The sequence below is a fragment of the Chiloscyllium plagiosum genome, chromosome 2 (genome assembly GCF_004010195.1).
Source record: "Chiloscyllium plagiosum isolate BGI_BamShark_2017 chromosome 2, ASM401019v2, whole genome shotgun sequence".
Lineage (NCBI taxonomy): Eukaryota > Metazoa > Chordata > Chondrichthyes > Orectolobiformes > Hemiscylliidae > Chiloscyllium > Chiloscyllium plagiosum.
The window spans coordinates 30254916-30280084 of NC_057711.1; the positions used below are offsets into that span (position 1 = coordinate 30254916).

Here is a 25169-nt window from a genome sequence, read left to right on the forward strand (position 1 = left end):
ATGGGAAGAAATTTCTTCTGTGAGGGTAGTAAATGTCTGGAAGTGTCTTACCTCAGAGACATAGCTTCATAGATTCCCGATAGTGTGGAAGCAGGCCATTTGCCCCATCGAATCTACACCAACCCTTCAAAGAGCATCTCACCCACCCTACCCTGGTAATCCTGCATTTCCAATGGCCAATCCACCTAACTGCACAGCTTTGGACTGTGAGAGGAAACTGGAGCACCAGATGGAGAGCTGTGCAGACACCCGATCATGGAATCGAACCTGGGTCCCTGGTGCTGTGAGGCAGCAGTGCAAACCACTGTGCCACCATGACAAAAAACTTTTTCATCTATTGTGGTGGGATTCAAGCTAGGGACCCCAGAACATTAGCAGATGCTTGGATTAATACTCTAGCAATAACAGCGCCAGGCCATTGCCTTTCCCATATGTGGAGGTTTGATCATTTGAAAGAAGAGGTGGGTAGATCTTTGAAATGTCAGGGAGTTGAGAGCTATCAGGAGCAAGTACTGAAGAAGAGTTGAAGCTGGGGCAGATCAGCGATGATCTTATAGAATAGCAAAGCAGGTTTAAAGGAACGAATCAAGATTAAAGTGGTGCTGGAAAAGCACAGCAGATCAAGCAGCATTTGAGGAGCAGCAAAATCAACGTTTCGGGCAAAAGCCCTTTATCAGGAATGACTCTGATCTTCAGCATCTGCAGTATCCACTTCCGCCATAAAGGAATGAATGTCCTCCTCCTGCTCATATTTCTTATCATTCTAATGAAACTCCTGAATAAACCTGCAACTTTGGCTGGGGCTCCTCCTTTGTCCAATCTTGTGATAATCTGCCATTTAACCGTGTTGTCAGGATTTGTTTGACCACATTTTCCCACAGTAATAATTTGAATAATGCTGCACATGTTACTTCTAATGCTGCACATGTAAAAGAGATGTGTGTTCATAAATATGTGTTTCTAAAATGGCACAACACCGAAGGTAATAAATGTGCTAAAAAACCAGTAGTTTTCCCAGAGACAAATATTTCCTTGGCTTGTCCAAATAATCAAAAAACATCTCTCACCCTTTTGCTTTGGAAAACCTTTTGATCTCTGTAAAGTGAGGGCTATAAGAGAAACACATTTAAAAAGACTTTTAGCTTTTTATAACAGGCAAGAAAGAGCCTGAAGAGACTTTTAAAAAAATTAAAATCCAATGGAGTAAGTCCTTTAACAACAAGTAGGATGATTCACTGAAGTGCAGCAGTGCAGTGTTTCTGTATAGGAGAAAGTGAGGACTGCAGATGCTGGAGATCAGAGCTGAAAAATGAAGGAAAGGTGTGCCATCCTTTCCTTCTGCTGTGGATCAAAGCAGCTTAATGAGTTGAACCAAACCTAACCCCATCCATTTTCTCCAGTTTTGTCACCAGTCAGAGAAATTGAAGAAATGCACATGTTAAAGAGACCCAGATAGTGTATAATCTGTTCAGGGAATGTGGGTGTCACTGGCTCGGCTAACATTATTGCCCATCACTAAACCATATACCGGGACTTGTTATGTGTCAGGGCGAAAGTGAGGACTGCAGATGCTGGAGATCAGAGTCAAGGTTAGAGTGGTGCTGGAAAGCCCTGATGAAGGGCTTTTGCCCTAAACGTCGATTTTTCTGCTCCTCGGATGCTGCCTGACCTGCTATGCTTTTTCAGCACCACTCTAATCTTGTTATGTTCAGACAATTGCATTGTGAATTCTATTATAAATTAACATTTGATAAAGTCAGATGTTTAGAACACTTAGGAGTGTGAGAAGCTAGTGGACCTGAAAGGTATGTGTATTAGATCTGAAGTATTTTAAAATGGACACTTATTTTTAATAGGAAACATTTTCTTTACATAATGAACAAGGCAAGATTAAACAGATCAATGAATCCTTTAATACTTCATTGTGATTTAATTCTGAGATAACTTGATTAAGTTTTAATAATTTCAATGGAGAAGTGATTCACTGTGCAATTCAGGATATTCTAAGGGAGCCAGCTCATCAGACACATTTGACTTCACTGTTCAATGCATGTAATCACAGATAAATTGAGTTTTATACCATTTCTATACAGCTGCATACTTTTTGGGTGGATATTGAAAATTACTGCAATCTGACCCGACCGTGGTTTGCTTCAAGAATCCCCTTTCCATTGAACTTCTACTTACCAGGGCAGATGGCAAGATCTGCAATGAATCAGATAGTCCTAACCAAAGGAGAACCACCTTTGTATAACCTCAAGGAAGTGGAAGGACAGGTAAGAGGACAATCTAATCACTGCTCATTATTAGGTAATTTCATATCATTTTTCTTTAGAAAGGCAAACAATACAAAATAATTACATTTTAACAAACTAAAATTACATGAATCAATGCATTTATATTTCATTTCTTATTCAAGTCCATAGATGTACCACCTTCCTTTGTAATTTTTCATCACAACCTAATGAATTCAAACAATCCAAAGCATACAGAACCAGCAGCAGTTCTCTCTAAGTGGGATATAGCTTGCATTCTAATTAAGACATTGAGGTGCGCATATCTGACTACTTCATTATACGTGTTGTACAGTCATAGCGATATACAGCATGGAAACATACCCTTTGGTCCAACCCGTCCATGCCAACCAGATATTCCAAATCAATCTAATCCCACCTGGGTTCAATTCCTGCCTCAGGCGACACTCTGTGTGGAGTTTGCACATTCTCCCCGTGTCTGAGTGGGTTTCCTCCAAATGCTCCAGTTTCCTCCCACAGTCCAAAAATGTGCAGGTTAGGTGAATTGGCCATGCTAAATTGCCTGTAGTGTTAGGTGAAGGCATAAATGTAGGGGAATGGGTCTGGGTGGGTTGCGCTTCGGCGAGTCAGTGTGGACTTGTTGGGCTGAAGGGCCTGTTTCCACACTGTAAGTAATCTATCTAAATCTAATCTAAAACACCTGCCAGCATCCAGCCCATATCCCTCCAAACCCTTCCTATTCATATACCCATCCAAATGCCTTCTAAATATTGCAATTGTACCAGCTTCCACCACTTGCTCTGGCAGCTCATTCCATACACGTACTACCCTCTGCGTGAAAAAGTTGCCCCTTAGGTCCCTTTTATAAGAAAATAACCTTTTTAGTTTAAGAGTTGAATTTCAATGTAGATAAATGGAAGCACTTGGTTGAGAGACTAGTAAACTCAAATTACAGTTCAAGAGAGAGTCTGTGTCATCTTAATAAGTATGGAAGTGAGAAAACTTAAGCAACTGGTGATCCTTCTCTGAGCTTTTTGTAGGGGCAGGAGTAGGAAATAGTGGTACAGTGAAAATGTCACTGTGTTAGTAATCTGGAACTCCAGGCCAATGTTCTGGGGATATTGGTTCAAATCCCACCATGACAGATGGTAAAAGTTTGAATTCAATTTAAAAAAAAGTAGAATTAAAATCCAGTGTAATGGTAACCATGTGATCACTTTTGATTGTCATTAAAAACCACTTAGGTGATGAATTTTAGTGAAGGAAATCAGACATCCTTACCTGGTCTGGTATACACATGACTCCAGACCCACAACAATATGGTTGACTCAGGGTAATAAAGATGAGCAATAAACAACTACATCCCATGAACAAATTTAAAATAAAACTTCAATAAGAGTTTGAATTATCTCTAGTTCACAGATCAAAGAAATTAAAGGCACTCTGTCAATATAGGAGTTTCTTTCTGGTAACAGCAAGTCTATAAAGAGAGTCATTAATTCTAATTATTAATGTTGCTTAACGAGAAAGCATAATTAACATCCCAATTGAGTAAACTATTTAAAAATATAATGTTTGGAACTGAACATCCTGGATGTTCTGGAGCTCCATTTTTGAAGTATATAAGATGAGTCTGACCAGTATATTCACAAGTTTTACTGATTTTTCATTCTGGGATTTCTGCTTGAAGACAGAACTTAGGTGTTGACCATTGCCATGGAGAAGGGGATAGGAAGGCCATTTTTACAATCAAGTTATAGGTTTCTAGAAAACCTAAGAATATCATGGTCAGAGAGGTTTCAGCTTTGGTCTTGCATAGTTTGCAGCTTACTGAAAACTGAGTGAGTATAGGTGTTAGCCAGGTCTACAACTTAAGCAGAGAAAATACTGACTTTATAGTTCACCACCTGGAATGCAAACGGGAGTTCATGTTCGGTATGAAGTCCGTGTTTGTGAAAGTACACATGGCTGGACAATGTGGTGTGCTTGTGGGTAAGTACGAACTAAAAGGCAAATTGGGCATTGACTCTAAGTCCTGACAAAGTATAGCTGGTGGTGCTTGATTTGTTTAATTTCTTTAAATACATGCTATGAAGTTTGTTTTTGTTTAAACATGTAGATAAGGAGCAGGAGGGTTAGAGTGATATTGAGGAACTTCTTTTCTCCCTGAGGATTGTGTGTATCTGACACTTACTGACTGCCTGAAAAGGTGGTGGAGACCTGGACTCTCAAGATACTTCAGAATTATTTAGATGATTCTTGAAATAGTACATAAGGCTACAGATCAAGTTCTGGAGATTACAATAGATGGGCAATTGATGACATGATGGGCTATAGAGCCACTTTCCATGCTGTTTAAACTTTAATTCAATGTGGGAACATGTGGCGTAATTTATTTCTGTGAACAGGAGGGTATTCCCAATTCTCTTTAAACATTAATGGTCTCTATAGTGATTGGAATAATGGTCTGGAGTTGTCTAGTTTGGTTATCTCTTTTAATCTTTCCTTTCCTTACTTGGTATCTGTGTATTGTAAGCCTGTCTATGAATTACCTTGCACTCAAGGAAGATGATGCCCTAGTGATAATGTCACTGGCCTAGTCATCCAGAGACCTAGGCTAATGCTCTGGGAACATCAGTTCAAATCCCACCAGAGCAGCAGATGGAATATTAAATTCAAATAATTATTAAAAATATAATTATACAGTTATTTTTGTGGTTACCAGTATGGAGACTATGATCATTGTTATGAAAACCCATCTGGCTCACTAGTTTCCCTCAGGGATATATAAGTATGAAGCCTGTAGGTGGTGGGTATACTGACCCCAAGCTCAGTGTGTGCAAACATCTAGTGTTAACCGTGTTTTTCATAACAGAGCTAGTGCTTACAATCTTATGGGTTTAAGCTCCTGATGATGATCAGCAAACCTGAGCAGGGCAGCTAATGCGCCTGAACTCAAAAGGAGTTGAACTCGGAATGCTATATTTTGTGTCTTTTCCCCATACGCGCCTATGGTCTAAATCTATCAGATGTGTGCATTACCCTTAGTTGAGATGAAAGGTCAGTGACTTGAGCTATTGAGTATAGTAACTCCTTTTTGTTTCTTATGTGTGAACTGTGGCAGATGTGTGTGAGGTAGTACCACTATGGTGCTTGTCATGCTATACTGGTGGCTGCAATTAAGTCACAGATGTTGAGTGCACAGAAGACATCAGGTGGTGATGCCTGACACGTGACCTCCTGTGTGATAGTCCCATGCAGTGGTGACCTTACAATGCTAACACCCATTGGAACGTGCAGCGTCATGTAGACAGTGGCACAGCATAGGTCACAGGGTCATAGTCATAGGATCATACAGCAATGAAACAGATCCTTCAGTCCAACTCGTCTATGTCGACTATGTTTCCCAAACTAAACCAGTCCCATTTGCCTGCATTTGGCCCATATCTCTCGAAACATTTGCTCTCCATGTACATATCCAAATGTCTTTTAAATGTTGTAATTGCATCCACCTCTACCACTTCCTTTGGCAGCTCATTACATATACACACATTACCCTCTGTGTGGAAAGGTTGCCCCTCAGGTCCCCTTTAAATCTTTCCCTGCTCACCTTAAACCAATGCCCTCTAGTTTTGAACTCCCCGAGGGAAAAGGTCTTTGCTATTCACCTTATCTGTGCCCGTCATAATTTTATAAACCTCTATAAGGTCACCCCTCAACCTCCAAAGATCCAGGGAAAAAAAAAAGAGTCCCGAGCCTTTCCAGCCTCTCATAACTTAAACCCTCCATTTTCACTAATATATGTGTAAATCTTTTCTACACCCTTTTCAATTTAACATCATCCTTTCTATAGCAGGGTGACCAGAATTGTATGCAGTGTTCCAAATATGGCCTCACCAGTGTCTTGTAAAGCTGCAAAATAACGTCCCAACTCTGTACACAATGCCCTGACTGAGAATAGCATGCTAATCACCTTCACCACCCTATTTATCTGCTATGCGATCTTTAGACTGTGGGAGGAAACTGGAGCACCCAGAAGAAACCCATGTATACATGGGGAGAATGTGCAAACTCTACACACACAGTTGCCTGAGGCTGGAATCGAACCTGGGTCCCTGGTGCTGTGAGGCAGCAGTGCAAACCATTGAGCCACCGTGCTGCCCCCATGGTTTCCAGGTGGCTTTAAGCACTGTGCTCCATTCCCCCGAGCCTTTTTGTGGCCATGGAAATGATGCTGGATGACGCAACGATGATTTCAGACTGACATACACACAAATGCTCGCAACAAACTGTTCGGTCAAAGTGCAGATGTTTCTGTGGAAGCTGAGAGTCACCTAAAATCCGTCTGTGTCTCCAAAGTGCCCTCAACAAGGTTTCTGCAAAGTTGGCTCTTCTCAGCCTGGGGTCAGGCAGGGTGGAGGTAGAGGACCTGGTCACATTGAATCCACTGGGACATAGCCTTTCTCAGGATTGTAATGTCCTCCCTAACCAACACTGCTGAGCATCTTTCTTTCCATTCCCTTCCAATGTTCCTGAACACCCCACCTTCAGGAATATTGAATGCCTCGTGGTTTCTCTGAATCAAATCTCTGTTAGAGCCATAACCACATACTTTTATCTGGAAATCTGCAGCAATGACTCATGAATTTTATTTACCACACTCAGTACATTCACATAGCTGCTATAGAATGATTGTATCTCTCTGTTTTCCTGCCTCCTCCTGTTCATCTACTATTCTATATCCCTGTGCAGTCTTTCCCTGTATTTTGTAAAGCCTATTATTCCTCTCTGATATTAGCTTCTACTTTACACTTGGGTTGAAGAAACAAAACAAATAGACAAAGTGTACTTCAAAGAGTGAGAGGTGGGGAAGTCTCAGGGTACAAAGGGACCTGGGTGTCCTTGTTTATGCGTCACTAAAAGCTAGCATGTAGGTACAGCAAGCAAGTTAACAAAGCAATGACTGGTCGGTTTTTTTTTTGCAAGGGGCTTTGGTTACAGGAGTAAAGACATCTTGTTGCAGTTATATAAAGCCTTGGCGAGCCCTCAGCTGGAGGACTGCATCCAGCTCTGGTCTCCCTAGCCAAGGACTTGTCAGAGTACACAGTTTGCTACCGTGTGTCTCTAAGCAGGCAGTGCATTTCATACCCTTACTACCCCTTATAGGAAAACTGACTTTACCCACATTACCCTTGCTTCTTTTAAACACCACTTTAAATCTCTGTCCTTCTCATTCTTGTTCCTTTTACAGTTGGGAACAGCTTCTCCCTATCTATTCCATCCAGTTCACACTTAGCTGAAACATTTCAAGTTAATCATACGTTGTTTAAATATTCATTTCTCTTCAGATATGAGCCATTTTTAAACAGCTGTAGTCCTGCAAGGGTCAAAATCTAATTAGCAAACAAAAAACTTTATTTTATCCTCTATTCTGTTACCTCTGAAGGGGGTCACATAATATTCCAGAATGCAGGATTGTCTGAACTAAAATTGCCTGAGCGCCATTTCCCGGTAAAATTTCGTCTTGACCGAAGAAGCTGCCTTCACCTGATAGATTGTGAGCACCAGACTGAATCATTAGGCTCTAAAATGTGCCGCCAAAAGCAAATTGATTATTTTAAATACTGAAACTGAACTGCACAATGATTCAATTGCACCAGAAAGGAGGAGGGAGAGGGAAAACAAGAATGATCTGGAAATAGAGAGACAAAGAGGTTGGGGAGGGAGAGAGAAAGAGCAGGAAAAGGGGAGAGAGAGAGAGAGCGAGGTAGAAAGTGAGCGAGAGCGTCATTATTAGTTCTGGCACACTGCATGCAGTGTAAAACTCCAGATGTTTCTCTTTGTTTCCTGCCACCTTTCACTTTAACAGTGAGCCATTTAGTGAATATATCACCTCTCCTCAGATTCCATTAACATTAAGTATATCAGAGGAATGGAACTAAAAAAGTCTGGAAATCCATGGTCAACTATTCTTTTATTCAACCTCTTGTGCAATAGAGCCGAGTTCTTTTGAGTTGCCCATGGGTGCTGACCTTCACAGCTATCTCTGGCTCGGTAACCTTTATCAGTTGGCATGACCTCTTTGTGCCCTCTATTTTCTCTTGGACAGCTTGTAGAAGAGTCTCCAAGGAACCTTTGCTAAAACCTGGCTCTGCCTTTTTTGTCTGGTCTCTGACATCACCAGGGGTGGGTCGGATCATGGGTAGAGACTGAGTGATGCTGCTTAGTTGCAGAGACTGAAGTGCATTGTGGATGCCTTATTAAATACAGTGTCTGTACGTTGGAACTTAGATCCCAACAGGCTTCGGAATTTCCAGCATATAAAATGTGACATCTTACGTGCATGTGCATATCTAATGAGTTGAGGAGAACATAATCTAACCCACCTCATTTTTGAAGCCCCTCCTGCTGTTTGGATCCAGAGTGAGTGATACTTATCCACAGAGAGAACATTCTGTCTAATTTGTCCTGTCTCAAAGAGCTGTTAAATCATCCACAACCAATATTAGGAAGCTCCACTTTGTACTGAGTGATTGACATATGAAATGGTTATCTAGGGGAAGTTGTAAAGCCAAAACCTCTTCAATATTTCAAGGGACTATGATGCAGATACTCCAAGTGCCTTTGGAAGAATGAGTCAAGGAGAAGATTTTTAGAAATTTAGGTAACAATGGGTCAATAATGGTACGGATTCTTTGTTATATTAGTCAAATGATGCTTTTATAGTGAATTTCAAAATGGATTGCCTTCATTAACTTCTCTGATATTAATTTTCTCAACATCAAGTAATTTAACATAGCCCACTTCAATTCAGTATTGAGCTGGCCTCAGCTGTGTTATTTGGTTTCTATCAAAAGCTCCCAACTATGAACCAGTTCCATTTGTGTCTGCAGATACTCTGATTAAATCAAATGGAAAGAAGCCAAAAGTTCAACCAAGAGTTTAAATCCCATGTATTTTATCCTTCGCCAAAATTGCTGACTTCCACTTTTGTAATATTGCTTCCTTCTTCCCCACTCTTATTAAAACGTCTGTCTGTGTTTCAGCTGCCTTCAGCCTTGCTTTTTCAGTCCTCTGATCACTAAACTCTTGAGCTCCACTGTACAACTTGTCCAAAGTTTAGCTCCTATATTACATATCTGCACACTCTCTGCTTTCTAGCACATCAAATTCAAAGTCTTCCAGCTTAATTGAAAATTATACCTGTTCTTGCATCCCTCCCCTTCCCTGTCATAATGCAGGTCGGCTTTGAACTGCATTTAGTGTCTGGCTTATGTAGACTCAGGATAGGAAAGAACACTCTTGAGCTGAAAAACTGTATGACTATGATGTGCCTTGCAGATCTACATAAGGGTATCGAGGGTATGTGTAGCTACTTGGAGACTTCTGACCTATTTCTAAATGAGAAATTTGCAATCTCATTGCACTGTGCTTAGCCACAGGATCAATTGAACAGCACAATTGTTATCAATGATTCTGCGATACGGGGAGGAGAATAAATTGGCACAATTATTCTTTTTGATTACTATAATTGACTCTGGAGGAACAGTGTACTTGTACTAAAAGATTTGGGCTTGACTATAATCTACTTTGCATGTGATTTGTCTGCTAACTCTTCCTATATACAGTTTAGCTTAAAAATGTGGCAATGTGTGAATTATTTTGGGCATCAAGAAAGTGCTATGTTAAAGATCTCATAAAAATCCAGTACTACTCCTATTTCTTGGTGCGATATGTTAAATAATTAACTTTCTAACTGTCTCAACTCTGTTTCTGTGGCATGTTTTGAACAGATCTACAGAGATGCCAAAGAGTGTCTGAACCTTCTATCCTACAGATTGGGAACATCAAATTTCTTCTTTGGGAAAATGTGAGTATTGATGAGGAAGAAGTGTCAGGGAAATTATAGCTATAAACGGAACCCTACCAGTTTGTGCTCTAATTATCCTCCTCCCTGATTGGTTGCCTTGGGTTTTTCTGTCTCTGAACTACCATAGGTGCTCCTTTGGCCCTCATCTCCATCTTGGCACTTGAGCCTTTGATTTTCCATTAGATGGAAAGAGGATAGATGTGAGGCATGAACAGTACACTGTTGTGTTCATTATATTACAACTGCAGAACAACTATGGATTGTTTACATCTACTTTTTAATGTGAGTTAGTCTTGTGTACGCTTCTAAGACAGTGCACATTTGTAAACTAAAGTAAACCACTATTGGAACTCGATGTGCAATTCTGATCTCCCTGCCCTAAGAAGGATGTTGTGAAACTTGAAGGGGTTCAGAAAAGATTAAAAGGATGTTGCCAGGGTTGGAGGATTTGAGCTATAGGGAGAGGCTGAACAGGCTGGAGCATTTTTTCCCTGGAGCATTGGAGGCTGAGGAGTGACCTTAGAGGTTTATAAAATCATGAGAGGCATGGATTGGGTAAATGTACAAGGTCTTTACCCTGGAGTGAAGGAGTCCACAAGTATAGAGCATAGATTTAAGTTGAGAGGGGAAAGATTTATAAGGGGTAACTTTTTCATGCGGAGGGTGGTACGTGTAGGGAGCGAACTGCCAGGGGAAGTGGTGGAGGCTGGTACAATTACAACATTTAAAAGGCATCTGGATGGTAATGTGAATAGGCAGGGTTAAAATAAATCTGGGCCAAATGCTAGCAAATAGGACTAGGTTAATTTAGGATATTTGTTTAGCAGTTGAATCGAAGGGGCTGTTTCTGTGCTGTCTGTGTTTGCGTATGTATAAACTCTAAACATAGAAAATGCTGGAAATATTTAGCAGGTCAGAAAGTGAGGAGAGAGTCGCAGTTAATGTTTCAGTTAGTTTTTCTTCAGAATGCAGATTTTGCTGTTGTGAGCTAGTTATCCTTGTCCACATTTTAGATGTACATAGGAAGAAAATTAGGAGACTGCAATGCTAAGCCATTAGACACTAGTGCTTTTTCATACAATTTTGAACTAGTTAGAGATAGCATGGAGGATGTCTTCTCAGTCAATTTCCAAATTAAGGCTAGCAAATTAATCTACACCTGGAGGTTTTATACAGTTGCTAATTCAGCTGTTTGAGCAGGGATGTCTTGCTGCAATAATATAAAGCCTTAGTGAGACCACACCTGGAATGTTGTGTACAGTTTCAGTCTCCTTATCTGAGGAAAGGTGTTTTGGTTATGGAGGGAGTGCAGCTAAGGTTTACCAGACTGATTCCTGGGATGGCAGGACTGATATATGAAGAGGGACTGGATAAGTCAGGACTATATTCACTGGAGTTTAGAAGAATGATGGGAGATCACATAGAAACCTATAAAATTCTAACAGGACTTGGTGGTAAATGCAGGAAGGATTCTCCTGATATTTGGGAAGTAGAGAACTAGGGGTCACATCCTTAAGGATAGGGGGTAGGTATTTTAGGAATAAGCTGAGGAGAAATTTCTTCTCCCAGAATGTGGTGAGCTCCTAGAATACAGTGAGCTTGTGGAACTCTCTGCCACAGAAAGGCCCAAACATTGAATGTTGTCAAGATGGATTTCGATATAATTATTAAGGCTTAGGAGATCAAAGGGTATGGGGAGAACTTGAATTAAAGTGCATGTATCAAATGAACTGCTTGAGCAAATGGTGGAGGCTGGTACAATTACAACATTTTAAAGGCATTTGGATGGGTACATGAGTAGGAAGGGTTTGGAGGGAAATGGTCCAAATGCTGGCAAATGGGACTAGAATATCTGGTCGGCATGGACAAGTTGGAAAGAAAGGTCTGTTTCCATGCTGTACATCTCTATGACTCTAATTAGGTTTATTGTCACATGTACTCACGAGTACAAAGTTCACAAAGTTGCCACTTATGGCACCATCTTCGGTACAAAGGTATCTAGGTACAAGATCTCAGGAATAAATTAGAAAAATAAAGAAATATAAAGTTCAGTATTGTAATCCTTTGTGCCATCTTAAGTACAAGGTGCCTAGATACAGCGAACAGGATACTGAGTTGGAGGATCAGCCTGGAACATATTGAATGTGGGAGTAGGTTCAAAAGACTGAGTGTCCTACTCCTCCTCCCACTTTCTGTTTCTATGCAACCAAATTGCCAACAGATCTTCCAAACAAGGTACTGTGTAAGCAATCCCACTCATTGTGTTCCATGTATTAATATTTTACATTTTTGATGATTTTATGTATCTGACTGAATTTTGTTTTGGCAAAAGTTCTGATTTTGTGGGTGGACTGGAAATTCATGTCACCTGCATGCAATATTTGTTTTGCAACTGTATATTTGCAACTTATTTTAAACGTCCTGCAGCATGAACCATCCTTTCAAAGGTTTTTATATTGAATTTTGCAATGGATTAGTATCTTTTTTACTTGCTTTTCTATGCAAACTAACTTTTAAATAAATCTAACCCAGAATTACTGTTTAAGAAGGGTGGTGAGGCCAAGCCAGGGAGTTATAGATCAATGAACCTGACATCAGTGGTGGGCAATTTGTTGGAGGGAATCCTGAGGGACAGGATGTACATGTATTTGGAAAGGCAAGGACTGATTCGGGATAATCAACATGGCTTTGTGCGTGGGAAATCATGTCTCACAAACTTGATTGAGTTTTTTGAAGTAACAAAGAGAATTGATGAGGGCAGAGCAATGGACGTGATTTATATGGACTCCAGAAAGGCATTCGACAAGGCTCCCCATGGGAGACTGGTTAGCAAGGTTAGATCTCACGGAAGTGACCAGTGGAGTGCCACAAGGATCAGTGCTGTGTCCACTACTTTTCATCATTTATATGAATGATTTAGATGCGAAAATAAGAGGTATAGTTAGTAAGTTTGCAGATGACACCAAAATTGGAGGTGGTGTGAACAGCAAAGAAGGTTACCTCAGATTACAATGGGATCTTGATCAGATGGGCCAATGGACTGAGAAGTGACAGATGGAGTTTAATTTATATAAATGCGAGGTGGTGCATTTTGGGAAAGCAAACCTTAGCAGGACTCAAACACATAGTGGTAAGGTCCTAGGGAATGTTGCTGAACAAAGAGACCTTGGAGTGCAGGTTCATAGCTCCTTGGAGATAGAGTCACAGGTAGATAGAATTGAAGAAGCCGTTTGGTGTGCTTTCTTTTATTGGTCCGCATATTGAGTACAGGAGTTGGGAGTCATGTTGCGGCTGTACAGGACATTGGTTAGGCTACTGTTGGAACATTGCGTGCAATTCTGGTCTCCTTCCTATCGGAAAGATGTTGTGGAACCTGAAAGGGTTCAGAAAAGATTTACAAGGATGTTGCCAGGGTTGGAGGATTTGAGCTATAAGGAGAGGCTGAACAGGCTGGGGCTGTTTTCCCTGGAGTGTCCGAGGCTGAGGGGTGACCTTATAGAGGTTTATAAAATTATGAGGGGCATGGATAGGATAAATAGACAAAGTCTTTTACCTGGAGTGGGGAGTCCAGAACTGGATGGCATAGGTTTAGGGTGAGAGGGGAAAGATATAAAAGAGACCTAAGGGGTAACTTTTTCATGCAGAGGGTGGTACGTGTATAGAATGAGCTGCCAGAGGAAGTGGTGGAGACTGGTACAATTACAACATTTAAAAGACCTCTGGGTGGGTATATGAATAGGAAGGGTTTGGAGGGATATGGGCCAAGTGCTGGCAGGTGGGACTAGATTGGGTTGGGATATTTGGTTGGCATGGACGGGTTGGACCAAAGGGTCTATTTCTGTGACGTACATCTCTATAACTAATAATAGCTCAGTGTTGTATCTTGGGTGACTAGCTAATACGGTGGTTGTTCCATTTGATCTCTGCTGTATTAGATACAGGATAATTATCATTGCTGTTTTTAGATCTTGTGCACAAAGGATCTGCTGGTTTATCTTAAATTTTAAACAGCTCATGCTGATCTACGATGTAACTATTAAAGCAATCACTAAAATCAAATGATTCTGCAAACATATTAAGGGCACAAGAATAATTAGGGAGAGAATAGGGCCCTTTAAGATCAATGTAGCTGTCTATGTATGGAACCACAGGAGATGGGGAGAATCCTAAATGAGTATTTCACATCAGTATTTACAGTGGAGAAAGACATGGAAGCTAGGGAACTCAGGGAGAAAAATAGTGATGTTTTGAAAAGATCTGTATTACAGAAGAGGTGGTGCTGGAGGTTTTAAAGCATATAATGGTAGATAAATCCCCAGGATCTGATCAAGTGCATCCCAGGACATGGTGGTAAACTAGAGAAGAATGTGTAGCAGGGCCCATAGCAGAGATATTTGTATCATCAACAACCACGAATAAGGTGCCGGAGGACTGGAGGGTGTCTGATGTTGTGCCATTATTTAAGAAGGCTGCAAGGAAAAACCAGAGCAATACAGACCGCTGAGTCTGACATCAGTGGTGGGTAAGTTGTTGGAGGGGATGCTGAGGGACAGGATCTACATGCATATGGAAAGGCAGAGACTAATTGGGATAGTCAGTCTGGCTTTTTGCGGGGAAAATAGTGTCTCTCAAGTTTGATTGAGATTTTTGGAGAGGTGACCAAGAAGGTGGATGAAGGCAGCGTGGTAGACATTGTCTACATGGATTTTAGCAAAGCCTTCAACAAGGTTCCGCACAATAGACTGGTTAGAAAGGTTAAGTTACATGGGATTCAGGGAGAACTAGCCAATTGACTTGTTGGTGGGAGACAGAAGGAGAAACTGCAGATGCTGGAGAGTCAGGAAAGGGTGGCGCTGGAAAAGCACAGCAGGTCAGACAGCATCAGAGGAACAAGAGAGTTGATGTTTCGGGCATAAGCCCTTCATCAGTAATGTGGAGTGGGAAGAGGGCTGAGAGATAAATGTGGGGTTGGGACTGGGGGGATGATAAGTGGGATGGCAAAAGTTGGATGCAGGTGGGAGGTAATTGTGATAGGTTGCTGGGGAGGGTGGAGCAGTTAGGTTTCAAGGAAGATGGACAGGTACAATAGGGCAAGAGAGCAGTGCTGAGTTGGAGGGTTGGATCTGGGATGAGGTGGGAGGAGCAGAGATGAGGAAACTAATGAAGTTGATGTTGATTCCATGTAGTAGAATGCACCCAAGGTGGAAGGTGAAGCGTTCTTCCTCAAGTCTTCAGGTGGCTTAGATTTGGCAATGGAGGAGGCCCAGGACTTGCATGTCCTTGGGGCAGTGGGAGGGGAGTTGAAGTGGTTAGCCACAGGGTGATGGGGTTGTTTTGTGCCTGTGTCCCAGAGATGTTCCCTGAAACACATCCTGTTTCACCGATGTAGAGGAGACCACATCGAGAGCAATGGACATAGCAGATGAGGTGGGTAGATATGCAGGAAAATCTCTGCCGGATGTGGTCGGCCACATCTCTGCCAGCACAATTGAAATGTGGAGCTTATTCAAGGAACAGCTACTGTGTATTATTGATCAGTATGTACCTGTCATCCAGGGAGGAAGTGGTCGAGCGAGGGAGCCGTGGTTTACTAAAGAAGTTGAATCTCTTGTCAAGAGGAAGAACAAAGCTTATGTTAGGATGAGACGTGAAGGCTCAGTTAGGTTGTGAGAGAGTTACAAGTTAGCCAGGAAAGACCTAAAGAGAGAGCTAAGAAGAGCAAGGAGGGGGCATGAGAAGTCATTGGCAGATAGGTTCAAGGAAAACTCTAAAACTTTCTAAAGGTATATCAGGAATAAAAGAATGACCAGAGGAAGATTAGGACCAATCAAGGATAGTAGTGGGAAGTTGTGTGTGGAGTCCGAGGAGATGGGGGACATGCTAAATGAATATTTTTCGTCATTACTCACACAGGAAAAAGACAGCGCTGTTGAGGAGAATACTGAGATATAGGCTATTAGACTAGACGGGATTGAGATTCACAAGAAGGAGATGTTAGCAATTCTGGCAAATGTGAAAATAGATAAGTCCCCTGGGCCAGATGATATTTATCCTAGGAATCTCTAGGAAGCCAGGGGGGAGATTGCTGACTCTATGGCTTTGATCTTTATGGATGTAGGTTTGCTCACTGTGCTGGAAGGTTTGCTTTCAAACATTTTGTCACCATACTAGATAACATCTTCAGTGAGCCTCTGGATGAAACACTGGTGATATAGCCTGCTTTCTATTTATGTGTTTTGGTTTCCTTGGGTTGGTGATGGCATTTCCTATGGTGATGACATTTCCTCTGGTGAGGTCATTTCCTGTTCTTTTTCTCGGGGGTGGTAAATGAGATCCAAGTTGAAACTTTATTGCTGGAACAGCACAGCAGGTCAGGCAGCATCCAGGGAACAGGAGATTCGACGTTTCGGGCACAGGCACTTCTTCACGACCACATCCGGCAGAGATTTTCCTGCATATCTACCCACCTCATCTGCTATGTCCATTGCTCTCGATGTGGTCTCCTCTACATCGGTGAAACAGGATGTGTTTCAGGGAACATCTCTGGGACACAGGCACAAAACAACCCCATCACCCTGTGGCTAACCACTTCAACTCCCCTCCCACTGCCCCAAGGACATGCAAGTCCTGGGCCTCCTCCATTGCCAAATCTAAGCCACCTGAAGAAGGGCCTGTGCCCGAAACGTCGAATCTCCTGTTCCCTGGATGCTGCCTGACCTGCTGTGCTGTTCCAGCAATAAAGTTTCAACTTTGATCTCCAGCATCTGCAGACCTCACTTTCTCCTCCTAAATGAGATCCAAGTCAATGTGTTTGTTGATAGAGTTCCGGTTGGAATACCATGCTTCTAGGAATTCTCATGCATGTCTCTATTTGGCTTCTCCTAGGATGGATGTGTTGTCCCAATCAAAGTGGTGTCCTTCCTTATCCGTACGTAAAGATATCAGTGATAGAGGGTCATGTCTTTTTGTGGCTAGTTGATGTTCATGTCTCCTGGTGGCTGGTTTTCTGCCTGTTTGTCCAATGTAGTGTTTGTTACAGTTCTTGCACGGTATTTTGTAAATGACACTAATTTGACTTGTTGTCTGTATAGGGTCTTTCAAGTTCATTAGTTGCTGTTTTAGTGTATTGGTGGGTTTGTGGGCTACCATGATGTACATAGTTGGGATGGGGAGGCGGAGGGGTGGGGCGCTGTTGGGAGGTATTGTATTTTGATACGATAAACCAGGCCAGCACACTTATAGTTAATGGTAAGGTGTTGGGCAGTTTTGTTGAACAGAGAGACCTAAGGATCAGGTATATAATTCCTTGAAAGTGGCATCACAGGTGACAAAGTTGTGAAGTAGGCAATTTGCACATGTACCTTCATTGGACAGAGCATTGAGTACAGGAATAGGGATATCATGTTACGGCTGCACAAGACATTGGTGAGGCCAAGTATTGCATACAATTCTGGTCACTCTGTTATTGCAATGATGTTATTAAACTGAAAATGGTGTAAGAAGTATTTATTAGTTTGTTATTGTGGAAGGGTTGTGTTGTAAGGAGAGACTGGAAAGGCTGTGGCTTTTTTCCCTGGAGCATAGGAAGCTGAGGGGTGATCGCATAGAGGTTTATGAAATTATGAGAGACAGAGATAAAGTGGTCTTTTACCCAGGGTAGGGGAATCCAAAAATAGAGGGTATAGAAGGTGAGAGGGGAAAGATTTAAAAGGAACCTGAAGGGCAAGTCTTTTCACTCAGAAGGTGATCTATTAAACAAACTGTCAGAGGAAATGATAGAAGCATTTACAGTTACAACGTTTAAAAGACATTTGGACAGGTACATGGTTAGGAAAGGTTTAGAGGGATATGGGCTAATCCAATGGGATTTGTTCAGTTTTGGAAACTGATTGGCATGGGCAAGTTGGGCTGAAGGGCCTGTTTCCGTGCTGTAGGATTATGAGTCAAGAGTTATGAAATCAGCCTGTATATTGAATGACAGCAGTCTCAGTGGGCTGAATGGTTTAACTCTGTCCCTGTGTCTAACAGCTTTATGATCTAATTCCTCACATGATCCAGATCCCTGTTTACAGTAACTACCTTTTGCAATGATCAGAAGAGAACTACTGAAGGATGAAGTGCCATCTACATCAATTAGTGGGGCAGCTTTATTAGCCTAAACATCATAAATCAAACAGGGCTGTTTTTAAAAAGAAAACACACGTTGGGAACAGAGATTGAGACGTAGGTTTGCCTGCCTGTGGAGGGAGGGCCGAGGTCGCTGCTGCAAAAGGTGGACAGAAGGCTGCAGAAAGGGAGCGTCACTGAAAATACGAGGATGAATAAACGGAATGAGTTTGCAAGGCAAGGGAATGAGAAGCAGTGGCACTTGAGTGCACACAAATTGCAAGCAGGCTGGTAATTGCCACAAAATAACTACTACATTAACACTGTTGAGAATTTTAGAAAGGGAATTACATAGATTACAAACTTTTGAAGTATTAATGTGGGCTGTGGAGTACAGCTGATAGTAAAGTGCTTGCTAAAATTTAAGGAGTCTGATGCATGGTGTGATTTTATTAAATCACATCATTCTTGCTGCTCGCAATAGCAATTGTATACGCTTTAAATTTCAGATGTACCTACCTTTTACTAATCAATAGTACAGGATAGAAATATTGTGAGAAAAGCCTGAGCAATAACAACTTTGATAGAATTGGAAAAAGCCGAAAGAACTGAGGAAGGGTCACTGGACCTGAAATGTTAATTCTGATTTCTCTTCACAGAAGCTACCAGACCAACTGAGCTTTTCCAGCAACTGCTGTTTTTATTAGAATTGATGCTGGCTTATAACTTGTGCCTTCATGGTTTTGTATGTAGACCGACCAGTCTTGATGCCTTTGCGTTTGGATTTCTTGCACCTCTGTATAAAGCAGAGCTGCCTAATGCCCACCTCCAGAAGCATCTGCATCAGCTCCATAATCTTTGCCAATTCTGTGACAACATTCTGAGTCAGTACTTCACACAAAGCTCTACAGGTGAGTCACTGGATGTGGTGGGTGGAATTACAGCCTCGCCAACTTATTCAAGATCTATGCCGCATTTCAGCAAAAATATAATGGCTGCTTGTTAAGTACAATATGTAAAATAGTGCAGAGATAACACGTTGAGAATGGGAATACCAGAGGTTTGTAAAGGGGCAGAGCGATTTGATAGTTAGTTGCTTTCATGTATGGATATCAAAGTTACACACTTGTAGATTTCACTAAATGTAGATATACTGTCAGCGAGTTTTCTTTTCAATAGCATCATTTCCTTGTTTTTGATAAAGATATCAATCATGGAGGAGCAGTGGTGATGGAGTTCATTGTGGGAAAGGATGAGATCATTAACATAAGAAAGTATTGATTCTAAATGGTGACAGGCTAGAAACTGTGGAGAAGCAGATCAGGGCATGTTGTAGAACCTGAATACAGAAATCACAGCAAATGGAATATTATCCATTATCTCGAGCACTGGAACAGAAAAGGAAGTCCAGAACTCTAGCTCAACCATATTTGGAGTATTTCATTGACTTTTGGGTATTTCACCTTTAAAAGAGGTATATTGGGCTTCAAGGAGTTGCAATGCAGATTATTGAAAATGATATCTGACTGAAACGATTTAATTATTGTTGACAGAATCCCATAGATTAGACTGATATTTGTTTGAGTTAATAATGATCTAGCTAAAGCTACAGTGATTAAAGGCCTTGGAAGAACGAGAGAAACTATTCACTCAAGGTGGGAAATGGCTGCGAGAGGAGACTGCAAAACATGGAATTATTAATTAAAATTAGGCCATTTGGTTGATATCTTTACACGAGGTAGTAGAAAATGAAATGCTTCATTTTCCACACCCCGAACCCCTGCACAAAGCTTTGGAGTTGGTGTTAGTTGCATGTGTCAAAACTGAGAATGTTAGGTCAAGAGTACTCAGACTACCAACCACAGTTTAATGTTGAGGTACACATTGATCGTGATCTCATTACATAACAGAAGAGGTCCAAAGTGCTGAGTTCTGTTCAAACAAAGTTATGTTTCATTGAAAGTTCAAAGTCCTTTTTTTCCATATAAAAGAAATTGGGTTTCCTGTACCTTTGTAAACAAACTATGTTTGTTAAATGAATTGAGGGCAAAATAGAATCCTTTTATTAGGGCCAAGGAGTGTGAAGAAATTAAAATGTCGTTCCATCAATGTACTAGAGACAATCTCTAATGGAGAGATCTGCTAGTAGTACTTTGTGGACTATAACAAATTACTTACTTGTGTTTACAACAAAATGAATCTAATTTAGTTGTAGGTTAGTCTGGATGACTTCATTAGCTGTAGTTATAGCTGGGCAACTACAGTTGCCCTGTTTGTACAAGGAAAGACTCCTTCAAAGCAAAATGCACAAAAGAAATCACGATGTACCTTTTTCATGCCCAAGAGGAGGAGGCAATGCCTAGTATTGCTATTCCTCATCCATCTAAATTTACTTCACTTGCTGCTAATATTCCATTCACAGCTCCAAGCAGTTATTGAGAGGAATAGCAAAGAATCTGTCATCTTCAGCTGGAGAACTGTTGTGTTTCATGGCGGGGTAGGCCCAAAAACTGGAACCCCAACCCTCCAAGCCTAATTCAGTGTTCTACTGTATGGAGCTCTTTTGCTTACAGCTCTCCCCTTGTTGTTACATGTTATATTGAAGATATTCTCTGCCCTTTTGATTTAGATTGCTTCTACTTTTTGATTTTGTTGTTAGAGTTCTGGATAGGGAGGGTACAAGAGACTGTTTCCTCTAATGGGGGAGACTAAAACTAGGGAACATGGTCTAAGATTAAGAATTTTCCCTTATAAGAGAGACATTCCTTTCTCTCAGAGGGTGTTTACAGTGTGGAATTCTCTTTCAGAGAAGTTCATTCAAGGCTAAGTTAGATATTTGGTAGTCTAGCAAATAAGGGTTATGGGATGCATAAAGGAAAATGAAGCTGAGACTACAGCCCCCAAACCAGCCATGATCTTATCCAATGTTCTTTCTTTGCTGTTTCTGTACATTGTATTCAGCCATGCAGAGAAAATGTATTTTTCACATTAAGCCTTCAGATTGTGTACGGTTAGGCAACACTTTTTAATAGTCTTCAGAAGTTAAAGCAATTAATGATCCAATTGGACAGGTTTTAAGCCTTTGATTATGGCCTGTGCCTTTCCAAGCCACCTGTAACTCCCATGTTGTCTGTCCATAGTGCTCCATTTCTTTTTTTATTATTCACTCGTGCGGAATGGGCATCACTGCCTGCCCAACATTTATTACCTTGTTACCCTGGTGAAGGCAATGGTGAGCTGCTTCTTTGAACTGCTGCAATGCTGTAGGTTGACCCACAATGCCATTGGGGAAGGAATTTCAGGATTTTGACCCAGCAACAGTGAAGAAACAGCAATATATTTCCAAGTCAGGATGGTGAGTGGCTTGGAGAGGAGCTTACAGGTACTGATATTCCCATGTTTCCACTACCCTTATCCTTATAGATGGAAAGTGGTTGGGGTCTTGGAAGGTACTGACAGGATCTTCAGTGAATTTCTGCAGTGCACCTCGTAGATAGTAGCAACAGTGTGTACTAAGTGTTGGTGGTGGAAGGAGTGGGTGCTTGTGGATGTGGTGCCAATCCAGCCTTTTTCTTTGCTCATGCAACTTTATGGATTAAACACGCACTATTACCTTCAATCCATTCTGTTGCAAGGCTGTGCTCAAACTACATTTAAAGAAAATAAATATCAGAAAATTGTAGACTGATGCAGTGCAAACAAACACTGTTGGGCTCATTGCGTCACTGCTGGCTCATTGAAAGACCTGTCCGATTAGTCTCCTTCCTCATTTCTCTGTATCCTGCAGACTTTACCCCTTCATCAATTTAATCAACTTCCTTCTGAAAGTTATTGTTAAATTTTCTCGAACTCATTTACAGATCACTGCATAAACTTTTCTCCCCCTCATGTCTCCTCTGTTCTTTTGCAAATTACATTGTAAATCTGCGTCTTCCAATTACAAAGAGATTGTTATTCCTTTTGTATTCAGTGCCCCTTTATAAAATTCAGAATTTCTTATGCCTTTTCAACATGTCTTGCCACCTTGCATGGTGCATTTGTTACCCATCACTGATGGCCAGTGAACTGAGTGGATCGGCATGCCATTTCAAAGGGTAGTTAAGAGTCAACCTCAGTGCACAGAGTCTGATGTGACAAATAATTAAAGATTTTCTTCCGTAAAGGACATTAATGAACCATATGGGTTTGCACATGATAATTTGTGATTGCTATTACTGAGATTAGTTTGAATATTGTTAACTGTATTTATTTTTTAAATTCCACTAGAAGCTGTGATAGAATTTGAATCCATGTCCCCAGAACTTTAACCTGGGTTCTAGATTACTCATCCATTTACCACTATGATACTGCCTCCCCTGTTATCTGCCCTTGTACTTACTACAACATTGAATCAATTGTGCACTGCTCTGAGTTAGATTTCATCTGCCATTGTTCCTAAAATCACCAGTGTCTTTCTGAATTCTGTTACAATGTTCCTCACTATTAACAATATTTGAGTTTTGTGTCATCTGCAAGTATTGAAATTTTGACATGCGTATTTAAGTCGAGGTCATTAATATACATTAAAAATAGCAGTAGTCCCAACATCAACTACAATACTTTCCAATCTGAAAAACCAACTGTCCTTTTGTATCTCACTCAGTGCTGTCCCTTTAATACTACAGGTTTCACAAGTTTGATTGTTAATTGGTACTTTATTAACTGCCTTTTGAAGTCTGATCTGCATAACATAACCACACTTCAGTTATCAACCTTCAGCATCAAAGAACTTAAATCAAGTTAATCAAACAGATTTATCTTTAATATATTAGAGCTGGTTTTCATTTGTTAACCTTTATTTTCCCCTAGTATCACAGATTATTGTGTCTATGTTTGCCACCAGTGACGTTTAGACTGATTAACCTGCAGTCACTAGGTCTATCCTTTTATCCTTTTTTTAAGAACTGTGCTTTAACACTTGCAGTTGTCCTGTGCTCTGACATCCTTCCAGCATCTGAAGAGGACTGAAAAGTTATAGCTAGAATTTCCACAATTTCTGCCCTTGCTTCTCTCAGCAAATTTGTTAGGTTCAAACTGTTAAGAAATTTTTTAAAAAATTCTGTTATCCCTTTCAGTATAGAAGTTTTGCAAACAGCACAAGTTTGTGTTTGAATTTTCTTTTTACGTAGTGTTGAGAACTTACCAAAGAAGATCGCCATGTGTCTAAATTCTTGTCTTCTTTCTCCTCCCCTTAATATATGTTTTAGTTCCCCTTATTTAAGGGACGTTTTTATTTCATTGGAGGCAGTTCAGAGAATGTTCATGAGGTGGAATCTCAACATGGAGGGATTGTCTTTTGAGCAAAGGCTGAACAGGTTGGGATTCTACTCACTGGAGTTTAGAAGAATGAGAATTGATTGTATTGAAACATTTCAGAAGGGACTTGACAGGATGTTTCCCCTCATGGGGAGTCTAGGACCAGAGGGCACTGTCTCAGAATTAAGGGGCACCAATTTAAGAAATGGGGAGGAATTTCTCCTCTGAGGGTTGAGCGTCTTTGGAACCCTTTGCCACAGAGAGCTGTGGGGGCAGAATCCTTGTGTATATTTAATGCTGAGAGAGCAAGAGATTCATGATCAGTAGAGGAGTCGAGGATTGCAGGGAAAGGGCAGGAAAGTGGAAAAGAGGAATGTCAGATCAGCCATGACCCTATTGAGTACTGGCAAAGGCTCAAGGAGCCAAACAGCTTTTTCTATTTCTCATGGTCTTGTGCTTGTGCAGGGTCAGAAATGAAGGTCTGAACTACAAAGCTATGTTTAATTTTGTCTTTTAGGATCCTTTCTGTTGACTTCCGAGGTATATTGATGGTCTTGCAGAATTTGAAATGCATAGAGAAGAGCTTTGTGATAGATTTTGAATGAATTACTTCATTTTTTTATTCACCAGGGATTTCGGTTATATGGATAAAATTTGAGAATTTGGGCTGCTTTCCTTCAATAGGAGATTAGATAGGGGTACTCTGGATCAAGAGGGGCGAGACAAAGTGAATTTTGGGAAACAGTTCCCATTGAGAGTAGGTAGACCCATCAGGGGACAGCAATTTGAGGTGAATGCTTCTTAAAAAATATGACACTGACAGGAGGAAAAACTATTTTGTGCAGCTGTTGGTTAAGATCAGTAGTACATTACGTGAGAGTGTGTGGAGTCAGCTTCAAACATGGCTTCCAAAAGGGGAAATTGTGTAAGAACCTGAAGAGAGAGAATTCACAGGGGCTATGGGATAAAGATGGGGGTGAAACAGGTTTTGAGTTTTGCTGCTTTTGCAAGAGAGGCAACATGGACGTAACAAACCCCATGGTCTCATTGTGTGCAATTCTATTATTTTAACTCATGCAACCTGCAGTCAACTAAGTACAATGGACTTTGCCAGCATTGTTGTTTTATTGATGCCCTAAGTTCTGGGATTGTAGCAGTTCATTGTATTCATGCTCCTTTATCTTGCTATTTCTGAAACACTTTTCTTCCTACTATTTTGTTCTTTTTTCCCTGCTGTCCTCTTAGAAGATATGATGGATGCAAACCTACAGAAGTTGACACAGCTTGTAAACAAGGAATCCAACCTGATTGAGAAGGTTGATTCTTTTAATTGCTTTTTCTATTAAACATATCTGTTCCGTAAAGTGTCATGAATAATGATGCACTCCTAGGCTAGTTAGCACAATTAGCAGTATGCATTAGATTAAGATTTTCCAACGAAACTATTGCATAATGCATTACAATTGAATCTTAATGCACGAGTTAGTACTATGTTGAGTCACACAAAAGAAAGCGGGCAGCAAGTTAATTGATTTGTGATGTTGAATTAGAAGTAGGTGCACCACACTTAGCTTGTGTTCATGTACCAGAGAGGCAATGTTCATCAAAGATTCCAGTTTCTAATAACTGGCCAGTGGATAACT

The 25169-nt window shown here is 40.9% G+C and overlaps 1 protein-coding gene across 2 annotated transcripts in view; it reads left to right on the forward strand.

Annotated features, from left to right (window-relative positions):
- The window catches only part of mtx3 (metaxin 3), a 35887-nt gene that overhangs the window by 9453 nt on the left and 1265 nt on the right, over positions 1-25169 (forward strand). The window contains exons 5-8 of one of the 2 annotated variants that reach the window (XM_043706718.1): positions 2094-2276; positions 10049-10125; positions 18985-19142; positions 24772-24842. In XM_043706718.1, coding sequence (XP_043562653.1) covers positions 2094-2276; positions 10049-10125; positions 18985-19142; positions 24772-24842 — 489 coding nt within the window. The remainder of the gene's footprint in view (positions 1-2093; positions 2277-10048; positions 10126-18984; positions 19143-24771; positions 24843-25169) is intronic. The other variant, XM_043706726.1, reaches the window with a different exon arrangement.